Genomic DNA, 15,681 nt, shown 5'->3' on the forward strand with positions numbered 1-15,681 from the left:
AAGAAGGATGTGAAGGTCTTTGAATTTGCCGGAAGAAGGTAGCAAAGCTGGTGATATGACTGAAAGGCAGGTACTGTGGGGAGTAGCCAAGGCACTGGGTTCATCTGCCTTGGAGAGAAGGTGGGCAAGGGATGACCTTATTGCTCTCTAAATCTTCCTGAGGAGGGAAATGGAGAGGGAGGTGCTGAGTTCTCCCTGGGATCCAGTGACAGCATGCATATGAGTGGCTCAAAGCTGTGTCCCTCAGGGAGGTTCAGACCTGACATGAGGAATCTGTTCTTGAGTGAGAGGGTGGACAAACCCTGGAACAGGCTTCCTAGAGAGGCGGCCAGTGTCCCATGCCTCCGTGTTTAGTTTCCCAGGTCTTCCCTCACACCCTCCTGGTAAACTGGAGTAACACAGTTTCATCTTCTGTCAGCAGGAACCTCCCCAGACTCCCAAGACCATTGACAGGTGATGAGGGGTCCTGCTCTAACACTTGCTAGCTCCTTCAGTACTCTTGGACAATTACAAACCAAGTTTAGTTTGTATCTCAGCTCTGTGGCTTGTCTCATATCTACAGAACATTCCTAAATAGAAAAACTGCACAGGATGAACTTCCAGTTCTCCACATCACCTGTTTTGCAATTGTGCAAAGGACAGGCTATTCACTTCTGGAGATCTGAATTCAGATCTAGAGATGTTCAGAAAACCTCTTAGATGATGATGTTGCAGGACCTAGCAAGTGTTTGTAGCAGTACTGATATGGGCCCAGGAGAAGGCAAATTCTAAAGTCCTTACTTAGTATTTTCTTAGCTTTTTTTCAAATGTAACTACTGCTGAAGTCAACAGAGGGTATCCAGGGAATACTGGGCAAGGCCTGTTCTCTCCACTTACTGATTTCTGACTCCTATTTCACCATTTATTTATTTTTACTGAATTTTGCTTCCTCCTTATATTAGCTTGAAACAGCTGACAAGCCACCACCTGGAGCACTTTAAAAAACAATGGTAATATCAATCAGCAATTTGTGGTCTACGATACAGGACCACTTAACTTCGCTCAAAAGAGCATGATATTGATTAAAAATAAAATAAAATAGAACGATCAGGAAATAAAGAATATATAATAGATACAGGGTTTCAGCTAAGTGCTGCTTCCTTTCTGCTCAGTGGTAATTTGTTATACTAAATGCTGTACATTCCAAGGTGGGGTGATGGAGAGTGTGGCACTTGGGACATAAAGGAAGCAGTTTACCTCTGGAAGGCAGATGACACACACCACATTACAACCTGGTGAAATACTGGAACACATTCGAAAGATTCATAAATAGGAAGGAACAGATATTCAAGTCAGTGGTTCCATGAGATTTGGGATCAAATATGTATTTAATTTAAACAGCAGTGTCTTCTTATTAGCAGAGCATAGAGGGCTGTCAAACTGTCTCTGCAGAAATGTTAACCAGACGTTTACTGTTAAGTTACTGCTAGAAAATGTTGGAACTGCATATGTCAGTTCAAAATGCTCATCCTAGCAGGGAAAAGCACTTATGTCCTCAGCATACATTTTTTCCTGGAATGCATGTACACACATCACTGATTTCTGTCTTTCTGAATTTGCAGATCCTTAACAAATTTTCAAGGAAGACATAGAGCTCTACATAGCAGACTTCAACCCACCAGTGAGAGGCTCGCTCCTTTGAGGCACCTTTTGCAGACCTCAGAGAGCACAAAAAAACCCACTATGAGAGGCACAGCTATCTGTATGTGAAGAGACCCCAGCATGACAGCTGAAAGGAAATCAGCTTACTCACATCCAGCTGAACTCCGCTTTACTGAAACCTATGTTTGCCTTACCACTGATACCAGTAAGACAGTTGAATTGAGGCAAAAGGGCTTTTGAAGTTCCCACTGGTATGGTAAAGACAGAATAATTCAACTTAAAAAAAATCTGAAAAGGTCAATATAGAAAGACTGAGACTACAGAAATGAAACCCTCTTAAAATTAACTTTAAAGAATAGAACACAATTGGAATGTGCACAGTGAAGTCACTATAGACAATTCAGTTTGCAGTATGTTTACACAACTAGTCAGGAAATATAGCAATTGGTGCAAGTATTGTAATAGACCATCACTCAGTATGAGGTTTCAAGTGAACACCATCCTGGGTCATTCCAGCATTATCCAGGATGACTGAACTGTGGGTCAACCCTGAGGAAAATCCTGGCCTCAGAAAAGCCAAAGGGAGTCTCCCTACTGACTTTAATGAGATTAAGATTTTACCTAACAGGATTATAAAGACTCTGGCTTCTCTGACAGAGATACAAAATTAGTGAACACAGTAGGGCAGTGCCTCTGAATTTCAGTCAGGCATTTGATACTGTGCCTCATGAAAGCCTGCTATAAATATCAACTCATACTGCCTAAGACAGGAACACTGCTGCACTGATTGAAAGCTGCTGGCAAATGGCAATGGATTGAGCTGGGGAGAAGTGTCTATGACAACAGTTCTCAAACTTTCTTCTTGTACCCTAGAGGAAAGAACAGTCTGTGCTTCCACATTATCAGGAAGACGGCCAAAGGACACTTCCCACCCACAAAAGCAAGGGGTGCTTAACCATGAGATGGAGGGAGATGCCCTTTGCAAGGCTGAGCCATACTCAGTGGGTGCTTGCCCTCAGTACTGTGCCTGACCTGAGACAGGCTCAGCATCATCACTTTCTCTGATCCTGGGATCCTGCCTGGCCCCTAGTTCTGAGATGTCAGCCCTGGTGGACATGCCACGACTGGATTTACTCTGGTGTGTGTTCCAGGGATGAACTGGGAGTACCCTGCACTGCCTTCTCTAACTGCCTCCAACCAATGCCCAGAAAAGTTCTGCTACTGACTCCAAGGAGCAGCAACAATTTCTGGCTCCTGCTCTGCAATTCCACTTGTCTCCTTCTCTGGCCCACATCTTGTGGGTGCTACTGTACCTCCAAGTGTGCTCCTGCCTCAGTCTTCTTCCTGCCACACTCCCTGCTCCCCTCAGGATTGCTCTTCTATAATGAACAGAGGAATACCATGAAAAGAAAATTCAGGATAAAAACTTGGCAAACCTTGCTGGCAAAGATAAGCTTGTAGCTTATAGACAGACTTTCAGGGTAATGGAACAATCCTAAAGTCTACAATTAAACTAAATAGGAACTATGGCAACCTCTAATATAAAGGCTCTGATGGTCCATCATGAATGCTGACTAAAGGTTTTCTTTAGACTTGAGCAAGCAAGCACAATTGAGGTACATAACACTGTGCAACAGTAAAACACCCCAATGGGTGATCCTCCTCAGGATCTCCCTGGTTCTGAGAGGCACTTGTGAGAGACTCAGAAGACTTAAATACTCCTTCTTCCCCCATTCCCAAACTGATGAGTGATTGAAGACAAGTCACGGTGTACCTTTGTGTCCCTGTTTGTCTTCCCTACCCTTTGTGTTCCATGGAGAAATTGATCTTTTTTATAAATTAATACACTGCAGTAGTGAAAAAACCTTGTGTCAGAACCAGGTAGAATAAAATAAGGTAACCTGTAAGCAATAAAAGTAAGTATTTAAAAAGACAGAAACATGCATTTGAAAGGTTGTTACACTAGAGACATCCTCCATCTGCAGGGGAGTATTGGCCACAGAAAGTACTACATTAGCCACAGTTGCTTTGCACATCCCCTTTCAACCTCAGAGCTAAACCCATTATGTGGCCCCAGGGAACACACATTCCCTGAGATCCAGGGTTGGGTTACTGTTCTGTATTGCACTGCAGCTGACTGTGGAATGAATAGTCATGCTGAGGAAAGCAAACAAGACCGCCCGCAAGGTCCTGGAGATCACTTTCAGCTAAGAGAAAGCTTCTTTATTTTTATACCTCCTATTTAACTGCTAACCCTTTTGTTCGAAAGCCTCAACAGCAGAGAACATACTGCAGGCACAGCACAGACACATCAAAGCAGTCAGAGCAGGTAGCAGCAGGACTTGTCTTCCAGATTACCATTAAAAGGAGCCTGGACCAGCTCCTGCATTTCAGTCAGGAACAGCTTCAAAAGGCCATTTTGGCACAGAATGTGAATTCATTTGGAAGCACAGTAGAGGTGGGTGTCTCTAGTTGAATTAGAGACCTCCAGGGATTGAACAGACTCCGGAGGCTTTGGAAAACTAAAGGTTTTTGAACACCCCAAATTTTTTAGCATGCTTTTAGGAGTGGAAATTATCACTGTGCAGAGATGAAAAACATAAGCCGTATTAAGTCACGTTCAGAGAAAGGAGCTACAATCAGAGAAGACAACTGAACAGATCAGGGCTGTAAATGTGCTCAAGAAGGTGGTGCTGTCAGGACAATGAGACCTGAAGTAACAACAACCTTAGCAAAAAGGAGAGACACTAGGAAGGCATCTGAACAGATGTGGAGGGTGGATGACACCGGCCTAAGAATCCTGTACTAAAATCTGGGCTTGATATTTGACTTTGACATTGACTTTCTCTGCCCTCTGGAGAATTCATCTTTTTTGATTTCCCTCCACAGTCAGCAATCTGTGAGGAGGTGGAGGAGGGCATGACACACAATTTTCTTTCCTATCCTGACAGAGATGATCTTTGGCTTTAACTATGTGATTTAAGCTCCCTCCCACAACTCTTCAAAGACAAAGACAATGGAGTAATCATGTCACTAGGGACAATACTTCAGATTCAGAGCAGGGAAAGAGCTGCTTCCCTCACTGCAGTGAATGTGAAGCAGAAAGCTCAGAAGGCCCCTATTTGTCATTTCATAGTTCCAAAATCTCTCTCCAAAGCCATGGGAAATACGACCATACCAAAATGGTTCCCACCTCTCCTGGCAGCTGTTGAAGAATGCCTTTTCATTAGTGTATGGTAACTCCAACAAGCATTCCAGCTTGAAGTGATTCAGTTTTCCATCATTCAGAAGCAAGAACACTGCCTTTCTCCAACATGGGAGAAAGGAATGCATCCTCCTCTGAGCTGCTTGAATGTTACTCTCTATTGAACCAAGGGAGAATGTGCATTTAGGAACATTCTTACTTCACGTTTACTTTACATGCATGAAGCTTTATCTCTGGCATGGGAAAGCAGGTAAGTGTTGCCTAAGCACATGATTTTTTGCTGCCCTGGCTTGAAGAAAAGCTGGTTAGCCTCATTACAGATCTGCTTTTTGCTTGAGGATTTCTGCTACTCTCATGGAAAAAAATCAGAAACACTTCTTCAAGAGCCCTGGGAAAGCAGCAGTAGCGCTCTGCTGCTAGGAGTTCCATGTCCATGCAAACACCTTATTCTTAGTGCAAAAGGACTCAAGAAAGCATGGAAAGCATTCTGAGACAGGATAGTAACATCACAGAAAGCTCCATGAAAAGCCCCAGCACTGATTATTTTGCTCCTTAATAATGCTGTTCACAACTGCCCAACACCCCCCTCATTCTTACCATGGGCAAGGATTGGTCTGCACTGAGCTGTCCTCATAGTGACCTAACAGTCATTGGCCCCAGCTGGACAGAAACGTGGCACATTCCCACAGCAAACCTCTGCTTGGAATCACCAAAATAAACCTACACATTTAATGATTAGAGTCTCACCTAGTGTGGGAAGGAGGACTTGAGTAGGAAAAGAACTGGATCCACCCAGCCCTCCAAGCCAATTTTAACCAGACACCTGTATCAGAATATACACTAAACATTCCCACACACATCATCAGCAATGGAAGATGGACCATGCCAAACTGTTAATAAACATCCTTCCTTGCTTCCCTTCCTTTTCTAGCTTCTGATGCCTACCACAAATCAAACTCTGGGTCCTGTTCCTGGACAGAATTCACACACACACACCCTCAACCCTTTCTACACACTTACCATAATGGTGTGATGTGGAAACAGGGCACGGACGGACTTCACAAACTCCACAAAATACTCTGAATAGCCGTTTGCCACATCCAGGCAGATGAATCTGATGGCTGGAATGGCCTCTAGAATAGCTGTTAACTTTTTCAAATCATCTTGTCCACTACCTGAGCTTGCTGCTACATGCTGAAAAAGCAGAACAGGACAGAGTAGTATGTTGCAAAAACTGAAATAAACACACACGATTTGTCTGTCTTTTCCTGCGTAGTCTTGGCAGGACTTGTGCTGGTAACTAGTGAAAAATCACACTATGTAATATGAAATAAATACCTCCCTGGGAAAAGCAGTGGGCTATTTCCGTCTTGTTTAAATGATATAAAAGAGAGGGAAATTAGCATTCTAGCATTCATTCACAAGTGGATTGTCACAAGCATATATAATCATCTGAGATCAGCCAAGGTTCAGCCATACTCATATTGATAAGAACACAGATAAAGTCCTAGCTTGGTGTATTTCCAGGAAGTTGGAGAAGCAAAATTAGGGGCACTGTCAGAAAGTAAAATCTGGGTCTTTTAAGTTCACCAAGCACTCTTGGGATCTACAGAATCACAGAATAATTTTGTTTGGAAGGGTCTGGTGGAGATTTTGTAGTCAAATCCCCTTTCTCAAGCAGGGCCAGCTACCATTGAAAACAAGCAGATTGCTTCTTCCTTTGTCTTCCAACGAGTTCTTTCCAAAAGAAAAATAGTTTCCACAGCTGTTGGCCTACAAAACCTCTGCAGAAATCCAAAGTCACAGTGCAAGTCAGTATTTAATCACCATAGGAATAGAAGACCCTATTCCAGTCATTATGTACCACAAATAAGTTAACTTTGGAAGTGTTCAGACACAGGACATTCCTGGGAGCACTTTCTACCCTATGGTGGCATATATGTAATCCTCATTGACCAAAGTGCTAGGCTCACTTTCGGATAACCTCGTTATTTGTAACCTTGTTGTAAAAATGAATTTACAATATAAATCTAAAAGGTACCACAGGCAAAGATACAATACAGCTGTGTGCTATTGTTTTCTATACAGAGAAAGATCAAAAACTGCACTGAACTTTGAGCAGGAAGGGGAGATGGCCAGGCACACTTACAGTACCTCTCCTGATACAGGGGCCTGCCAGACAAAGTCGTCTCCATGTGAGAAGGTCACAACTTAAGTCAATGTTTAAATGTACAATATATAATGGCTCAGGCCAGGACCGTGAGAACAAATGGGACAGCACAGCTAGGAACAGCACAGAGTGAGCTCTGGTGCAAGAAGGTAAGTGGAGGACACACAGGCTCTGACAACTTTCAATGCTCCTCCCTGCCTGGGCCCAGCACCTGGGCCCCGCCAGCCTGCAGACTCCAGATCCACTTGCACACCTGATGGCAAAGACTTTGCCTGGCACAAGGGTGTGCAGGGCCAGCCTGTGATTGGGTGACTTGAAATCATTCACACTGGTGCACCTCCACAGCCCCCAACAGCAACACAAGCACAGCACTCATAGCTACTCCCAAGTATTTCCTCCGAGTTCAGGATACTTTTCTGTTTCCATTCCAGGCATAAACGCCTTTTTTGCATCTTAATATAAGCACTTCGTAATGGATTCACATAGCTGTTCTTTTAAATCAGGACAAGCCACTTCCCCTGATGAATTTAAGAACAGCAAATATCTTCATTCCGCAAAACCTCACTTGACAGCGGTACTCCCAAGAGACTCCAGTAACAACTCACTCCCAAGAGGCAGTGAGTTCAGAACAAAGCAATAAACCATAATAATTTACAGTAGAAAAATGTACCTCAAGGCATTCTGGGTGACTGGCAGCAAACAGTTTCCATTCTTCCAGAGAATAATGCTTGTGAATTGCAGTGAACATTGCATGCTAGCAAAAAACCAAGAGAACTGATATTAATGTCCAAATTTTTTCCCTCAGCTGCAAAATAAGGCATTAGAAAAATCCTCTTTTAAGTGTAGGCTCATCCTGCCTGGAAGAAACAGTAACAGTGAATAACAGACTAGGCAACTATAAACGGCTCTCCAAAACCAACTTGGCATACTTAGCCAACCTTTCAGGACCAGGTTTATGATATTTTTCATTAAGCTACTGTCAGTATTTTCAATGTGACAGAGGCTCATTAACTTACAAAGTGCTGCAGCTCTATCCCGTAACCTACGCTTTCAAAACTAATATTTGTCAGCTAATATTTTTTCTTCTGGCAGGAAGCACAAAGGGACCTAACTAAGCTCTGCCTGAAGCAAGCTCTGCCTACACCCAAGATGGAATCTACTCGGTATGGAAGCACCTCCACTGAAAGTTTCCTGTATCAGGAGCCCTGTTTGTGGTAACTGTGCTGTTGTAAAACCACACCTGCTTTTTCTTATTCTGGAGTTTTAAACTCAGGTTCCCCCATTCTCCGAGAAACTTAGCTAAAAATCAACAAAGGCTGCTCACTGTCACCCAGCAGCTTCCCAGCTGTTGCAGAAATGAGAGTTGTGACTTACTTTTGCCATAACCACAGCCATTTCAAATGTCCCCACAGTGTCCATGTTTGCCACTATAATGGGAATTCCTGTGTACGTCTGCTTGGAGTTACGGAAGGTGAAGGTGCGCGTGAGGTCGACCTGCAGTGAACAGACATGCATTCTTTTAAGGAACTGATTGTAATGTTACACGAGTTTTGCCACAGATTTCAGATACAGCATGTTTAGACACAGCTTCTCGATTTTCGTCAAGTTTCCTGTTCCTTTTGTTCCACTATTACATCAATATTTTTTTTTTACAATTCTGCCTTCTAAACAAGAAAAAAAAAGAGAATGTTTTCTTCATTAAATAGAGATCTTACTTAAGAAAAAGAATCAAAATAAAAATAAAAAATGAAAGGCAGAAGGGCTTGGAAAGAAAGGACAATGAGGCCTCCGGGTTATTGTATACAGAAGTAACCTCAGCTGTTTGTACGGCTGCCTGAGAAACTCAAGTTGAAGTCCTAACTCCAAAGAAGTCAGAATTGCAACTCCCTCCATCTCCAGGGCATAGAGGACTTTGTCCCAGTCTTTAAGATAAATGACAGAATAATAAAGTATGCTCTTTTGGTCACAGTTACCAGCACTCTAGCCATACAATATGAACAATCATACCTTGGCTTGCTAAACCAAGAAGCTGCTAGTTTCTAAGTTAATGTCTTAAAACTGTATCCACCTTCACCTTCAAAGTTATTTCTTCTTCAGCACCTTCAAATGACCACGGTAACATCAGGCATTTTTTTTCCTTACATCTGCAAGAAGTATTATCAAATGAGATCAGTTCCCACTGGCCTACCTAGGATCTTCCCACCTACGGGAAAAATGCTCAAAAGGAAAATGAAAAAGAAATGCACAACTCTAAGATATTAGTTTAGTCTCTAGCAAAAATGAAGGCTCCTTCAGTTTTCATTAATCCTCACTGCAACTTTAACCCAGTAACATCTGGAAACCTGAACTAAACTGAAATCCATCATAAGAAAGAAAGTAACAGAAAAAACATAGGATTTTTTACTATTCAATTAAAACACGTTTTGAGCACTTCCTAATGGAGATTCCCCCTTCTCCCATTTACTATCAGAAGTCTAATTCTCCAGCCATCAAGGATGACAAACCATTCTCAGAGGAATCTTAGCTGCAGCTAACATTAGAAAATAGTACGAAGAAGATAGGTATGAAACAGGTATGAAAATTTAATATACTTTACTCGCTCTTAATACAATGCATTAACTAGAATCCAAGGGGAGAGGGCAGGGGGGAAACAAGAGTATCCCACAACCAATTCCATGCAGATACCAGCGCCAGAACCATTGCCCTACAGTTTTACAAAAGAAAAGCATCTCTTTCAAAGGAACTTTGGAAAGGAGAAGAGTTATGTTTCAGAAAAGACATCAAAATACTGCAAAATAGACACAAGGCAAGAACTTGACTTGTAATTTTTTTTAGTCCTTCACACCTTTAGCCTCTCCAATATCCCACAGCACTAGGACAAATCAACCTTTGCCTGGTAAGTATTCAGTGCTTTTTCTTGTTTTATGAGGGACAATCAACAGCCACTACTCAGTTTCACCTTTTCCATGTCACTCCTCACTTTATGGTCCTTTAGTATATCCTCCACATTGAATTATCCTGGTATGTTTAGGTTTTTCCTCACGTGGAAATCAGTTAACACTGCTGATCATGCTGGCTGCCATTCTCTCCACCTATTTTAGCAAATTGTGCTGTTCTTGTGGACTTACTTACATTAAAAAAAATTTAAATTAACAACTTCCTATAGGACACTTGCCTAATGAACTTGCAAGGGACAGAGTGCATGAGTAAGCTTAGCCAACTCAGGAAGAGGCTGTGTGAGTACCAAGACCCCACAGACAGATAATGCTGCTCCCACTCCCATCTTTGCTCTAATCAATTTCTATATTTGAATTTCAAGCATCACATTTTCTGATATCTTTTCAAAAGGAGAAAGCAACCATGGAAAATTAAGATGGTGCAAGGAATCAGAAACAAGTACCAGCATAGCAAAGCCACAAGAAGATCTGCAAACATCCCAAACTAACTCTAATCACTGCATAAAAAGCTATCCTTGCACAAAACGAGGCATTCACACCAGAGAAGCAGACGCTTCCTGATACAAGCTCCAAAGCAGCAGCTTGCTGGGTAACAGGCACTGTAGTGCGCTGCCTCTGTTCCTCTGCCAGAACTATTTATTTATATTCTTGTTTTGAAGCAGACTGGGGCTGTCCATTTCAGATCTGGCTCTCGCATACTCTGTTTATCCCTGTTGCCACAGCCTCAGTGATGGTGTCCAATTTCTTAACCTTCATCGGTTTTCACTGACCCCCTCATGACACGCATTTTTTCTCATCTGCAATGTTTTAACAGTTCATCACAGCCACCCGCTACAACCCTGCCATATCAGCTCATGTTCCTCCTTATCATTTTCCCTTCCCAGCGCCCTTTTTCCCACAGCCTGCACTCTGCTAAATATACAAAACACTGCACTTGAAGGAGCCATGTGCCTGCCACTCACTCGGTGGAGCACAGCTCCACCTGTTTGCCAGGCCGGCACAGTGAATTTTAAGGAGGGATCCCTAGGTCCCCAAGCAGAAAGTGGCCACAGGCTTTATGTGCAGTAATTGCACACGATGAGGAGTTACTCAGACAGGACAATGTTCATCATAAATTAAAAATTACTTGCCAGAGATCAACTTTCTACTGAGAGGGCTTCTTTGATCTCACATCTTATGACTGCAAGGAAGTTTTGCTTAGTTGTTGCCCTCAAAATCCCTGGCCATAGGCCCATAGTAAACACAACCTCCCTGTTTCACTTTCCCTTTCTATCTCAGTCTCTCTCTCTTACAACTCCATGTCCCATGGAGAAAACCTTAATCCTCTTTTCATCCCCCAACGCAACATAATTCCCTCTTTAGCCAACCTAAATCCTTTGTTAACCTTGGGGTTATGTGGGGTAAACGAGAAGGTACCTTCGACCCTGAGGCAGCCATCTTTTTTCGTGGAGGCAATCGATCCTCACGGGATTGATTTCCTGGGGTCTTTCCCGACCCCCGATGAGCGAGAACTACAGAACTGTTCCGGCTAACAATGGCCAGCAGCACACGGAGCCCCAGGGGGCCTCCAGGGTCAGCAGTACACGCAGGTCACACGGGAGTTAAACCCAAGCGAGGGTGAAACGCACCCATCGCCTCAGGTTTGATGTGACTTCCCTTAGTACCCCCAAGATGGGGTCCCAGCCCGGGGCACCCTACGCACTGGGAAGCCCTCCCCGGCGTCTTCGCGAGGTTTTTTTGTTTGTTTGTTTGTTTGTTTTTTTAAGAGCACACAGCAGTTCCTCAGTGCCAGTACCGCCCACAGCCCCCGAGGCTGAGCGAAATGCTGTCAGGTGGCACAACCGGCTCCTTTCCGGCCCAAGCTGCGGGCCGGGTAACCGGACACCGCTGTCCTGCAGCGCTCCTGGTTCGCCGCCGCCGCCCCCTCCGACCCCCGCTCAGCGCCGCAGAGGCACCTGTCAGGAGCAGGCACTCCTCCAGTGCCCCCCTGAGATTCCAGCTTCAGCAGCGGGGGAGGCCAGCGCGGCACCGGCCGCCCCCGGCTCCGCTGGGGCCGTGGGGGGACACGCCGCGGGCTTCGCAGCCCGGGCCCCGTCCTCCCCTCTCGGGAGCAGCGGCATCCCCCCGCCACGCAAAGGGCATCTCGATCGGGGAGGGCATTGCTGCGCTGGACCGGGAAATAAAAATAGAGCTGGGGAGCGGGGGTGGGGAAGAGGCGGGTTAAGGAAGTTAATCGTTGAGAAGGGGGAGGGGGGGGAAGCATGCTGGGTTTGGATGCCCCCACCTCTGCTCTGCTTTTGAGGCTGCTCCTTTTAGGTCTGACCAGGACATCTTTAAAGTCCAGTTTGAGGTCTGCGTCTACCCGGGGCATCTCGCTGGGGTGTCAGGATGCGTGAGCCGGGGCTGTCCTGGCGGCGGAGACGGCGGCAGTGGCGGCCCTGCTGTGCTGCTGCACCGCCCCGCCTGCAGAGCCGAGCCGCGCCGGCCAAAGCCCGCCGGCCGCGCACCGAGCGTATTTATAGGGCGCGGGCACCGGGCCCCATCGCTTTATTAGGTGAGGGCTGTTTTTAGCCGAGCGGCCGGCCGGGCCCTGCCCCGTCCCCCGCCGCAGCCACCCCGCCTCTCACGCCGGGCAGTGTACGGTGGGGGGCAGACGGGGACGCGTCTCCCGTCCGCAACCGCCCCGTGCGGGGCGAGGCGCCGGCGGCACCGCGGCGGCCTTAAGGGCGAAGCAAGGGCAGAGGAAATGGCGCCTCCATGTGACCGAGCGGGGCCCGCCGCCGCTGGTACCGGGTGCGGGAGCCCGGCCGTGCCGGGCGGCTGCTGCGAGGCTGAACGGACATCTTGGCCTGCCTCCTCTACCTTCCACCGCCCCGAGCGGGGCTTGCGGTGTTCCCCAACGCTGTTAGCGCTGCTGCAGCACGGCATAAAATGCTGTTCCCCAGCCATATAAAAAGACACCACTTGGTCTAGCTGGGCTGTCGCGGGAATCCCACTTGCCGGGTTGCTCTGCTCTGAGCCCAGCCCCGGCGCCCTGCCTGCCCGGCATCCGGTAGTACCGAGGCAGCCGGGCTCGCCATCGCGCTGCAGAGTGCAGCAGAGCCGGAGTGGGGCTGTGGCGTTAGAGACGTTGGGAAATGTGCGGCTGGGTGGTCACAGGAGAGCGGTCAGAGCACCGGGCACCTGCAGCTGCCTCAGGAATTTCCTACTTCACTGTGTTTAGAAAGACAACAGGGAGCTTTTGGGTTTGATTGGGGGGTTTTTGTTTGTGCTTTGGGGTTGTTTGGTTGTTTGTTTTTCCCCCCAGCATACAGAAGCCTAATTTGTGACTATTTCCTCCATTTTTAATGGAGGTTCAACACACAAGTCACAAACCACTCAAACAGCAGGATTGCACAAGCAGAGTCCATCTGTATCTGCTGCCAGAGAGATCAATACAGGGGTTATCAGATACCACATGGGATGACTTCCACAGGAGCTTTGAGCCTTGAAGTCTACTTAATTATGAAGTCAGTGGGTTGTAAGATTTAGACTTCTTTGGAAGACACAAGAGCTAAGGCTTGTTAGTGACAGGAAACTGAAGCCTGGGACACTTCCCTAGGCACATTGCAGGAGGAGGCAGCACTCTCACCTTTATCTGAAAGTAGCATACTTCTGGTCAACACCCTGCCTCCCACAGAGCTCTTTTACATCTCTTTGCCTGAGTGTCCCAGATAATCCAGGATGACCAAGCATGAGCCCAGGGCTTTACACAGAAGGCAGAGCATTTGAGTGTTTGCAGTTTTGATTGTCCGGGTGGGGAGGCCTTGAAACTGGGACTTTGGAACTCCAGATGATGTTCCAGGAGAGCCTTGCCATTGTGGGTGTTTCCCATGTAGGTATTCAGGAAATCTCTATTCGTTTGATCCGCATAACAGAAGCCATTCATTTGGTGTTTTCTCCATGATATAAAGGAACTTCTAAAATATTTTTTCAGACAGACATATGTGCCACTATTTACTGGTAAGTAATAAGAGTACTGATGAGAATGGGTCCTGTGGAAGTGGCATGTCTGTAGCAGAGGACTGAGAATGGGAAAAAACCAAATGTATTCTGTCTGTGCCTGGCACCATGTCTTCCATTTGCCCTCATGGCAGGCATGTGATGCTGAGAAGAAAGAAAAGCCACTGCATTGCACTGTGAATTCAAAAGGTCAGTGCTGTTTTGAAGAGTAGGAGATTGGGGCTAGCAGCGATATGTGTAAGCAACAGAAAATGCGTGCCTGATGCTGCTTACAATTTCCAGTATTTTAGTCTCCACTCACAGAGCTCACAGTGCTCTTTTCCTGCAGACCACAGTATCTGCTAATATCCATTAATTCCCCATGTACACATACCAACAGACTAGTCAGGTGTCTCAGATCAGCTTGAGTGTACTTTAAAGTTTACAAAGTTTGAAATTCTCTAGTTTCTTACTTCAAGATATATTTTCTATAATCAAAATTATGTTTTCTTGCTGAACTACCTCTGTTTTTTTCATTGTCCTTTTTGAAGTATGGACACCAGAGGAGACATGACCAATAATCACATTAATATCATAGCCAGAAATGAAGATCACCTCTTATGTATCTTTTTTATTCCTCTTAATATACCTGCCATACACCTGCCATAAGAGATCCTATATTATCTCTTTCTGCTATGGAAAAAAGAGCTGTTCATCCAGGATATATGCAGTTTAGTCTTCAAGTGCAAATGAGACATCACGGATTTCAAATTTAGCATATGTTAATAATTTGTTACTTGCCTTCAGAGTTTTTTTCTCTTCTACTTTGTTTTATATTTATACTTTAAAGCAGTTGGAACGATGCACTCAGACGAGAACTGCTCAGCCACTGTGGCTGAAAAGACCAATGCCAGTGTAGACTTGTAGATCTTCTAAAAGTTTTCTAAACTTGGTATTTTTGAGAAGAGGAAAAAGTGATCATTATAATGCAAATAGTTACTACTACTACTACTACTATTATTAGCGAAGATTGTTGACCTTGTGTTTTTCATCCTGCTGTTGTAATTGTAAATACTGTTGTATGTAATACTATAAATTATTTCACAAATCTGACTTGATAACAAAGGATGTGGAAGAGGTTGAGGTACTCATTGGCATCTTCTCCTTGGTCTTCCCTGGTAAGATTTTTCTCAGTATTCCCAGGCCCCTGAGACACATCAGAAAATCAGGAGTAGTGAAGACACCTCCTAAGAGAAGGATCAGATTGGGAGGGAGACTGAAAAAGCAAATATCAGTCCTGTCTTCGAAAAGAGCAAGAAGGAAGGAGGATCTGGGCTAGTCAGCTTCACTTCAATGCCTGAGAAGGTGATGGAGTAAATAATCCTGGAAATCATTTTCAAGTGGATGAAGGACAAGAAAGACTGAAGGTAGTTGGCATGAATTTATGATAATAAAACCATGCTCAGCTCACTTCTAAGATGAAATGACTTGTTCAGTGGATGAGGAAAACGCAACGGGTCTTGTTTATTTTGAGTTAGGCTTTTGACAGGTTCCAAGTAACATTTTTGTAGGCAGACTGATGGGGTGTGGACTAGCTAAAAGGACACTGAAGTGGATTGAGAACTGACTGAACTTTGGGCTCAAAGGCTTGTGATCATTGATATTAAGTACAGTTGGAGGCCAGCTATTTGTGGTACACCAGGTTAATTGTATTAAATTAATTGCAT

General features: G+C 45.0%; 1 protein-coding gene across 1 annotated transcript in view; it reads right to left on the reverse strand.

The window, feature by feature from the left end:
- The window catches only part of GMPR (guanosine monophosphate reductase), a 41,458-nt gene extending 28,753 nt beyond the window's left edge, over positions 1 to 12,705 (reverse strand). Inside the window, exons 1-4 of the mRNA XM_063402969.1 lie at positions 12,258 to 12,705; positions 8,391 to 8,510; positions 7,687 to 7,770; positions 5,867 to 6,040 (exon numbers count right to left, since the gene is read on the reverse strand). Coding sequence (XP_063259039.1) covers positions 5,867 to 6,040; positions 7,687 to 7,770; positions 8,391 to 8,510; positions 12,258 to 12,344 — 465 coding nt within the window. The 5' untranslated portion in view covers positions 12,345 to 12,705. The remainder of the gene's footprint in view (positions 1 to 5,866; positions 6,041 to 7,686; positions 7,771 to 8,390; positions 8,511 to 12,257) is intronic.
- Between the last annotated feature and the right edge of the window lie 2,976 nt (positions 12,706 to 15,681).

The sequence above is a fragment of the Prinia subflava genome, chromosome 1, assembly GCF_021018805.1.
Source record: "Prinia subflava isolate CZ2003 ecotype Zambia chromosome 1, Cam_Psub_1.2, whole genome shotgun sequence".
Taxonomy (NCBI): Eukaryota; Metazoa; Chordata; class Aves; order Passeriformes; family Cisticolidae; genus Prinia; species Prinia subflava.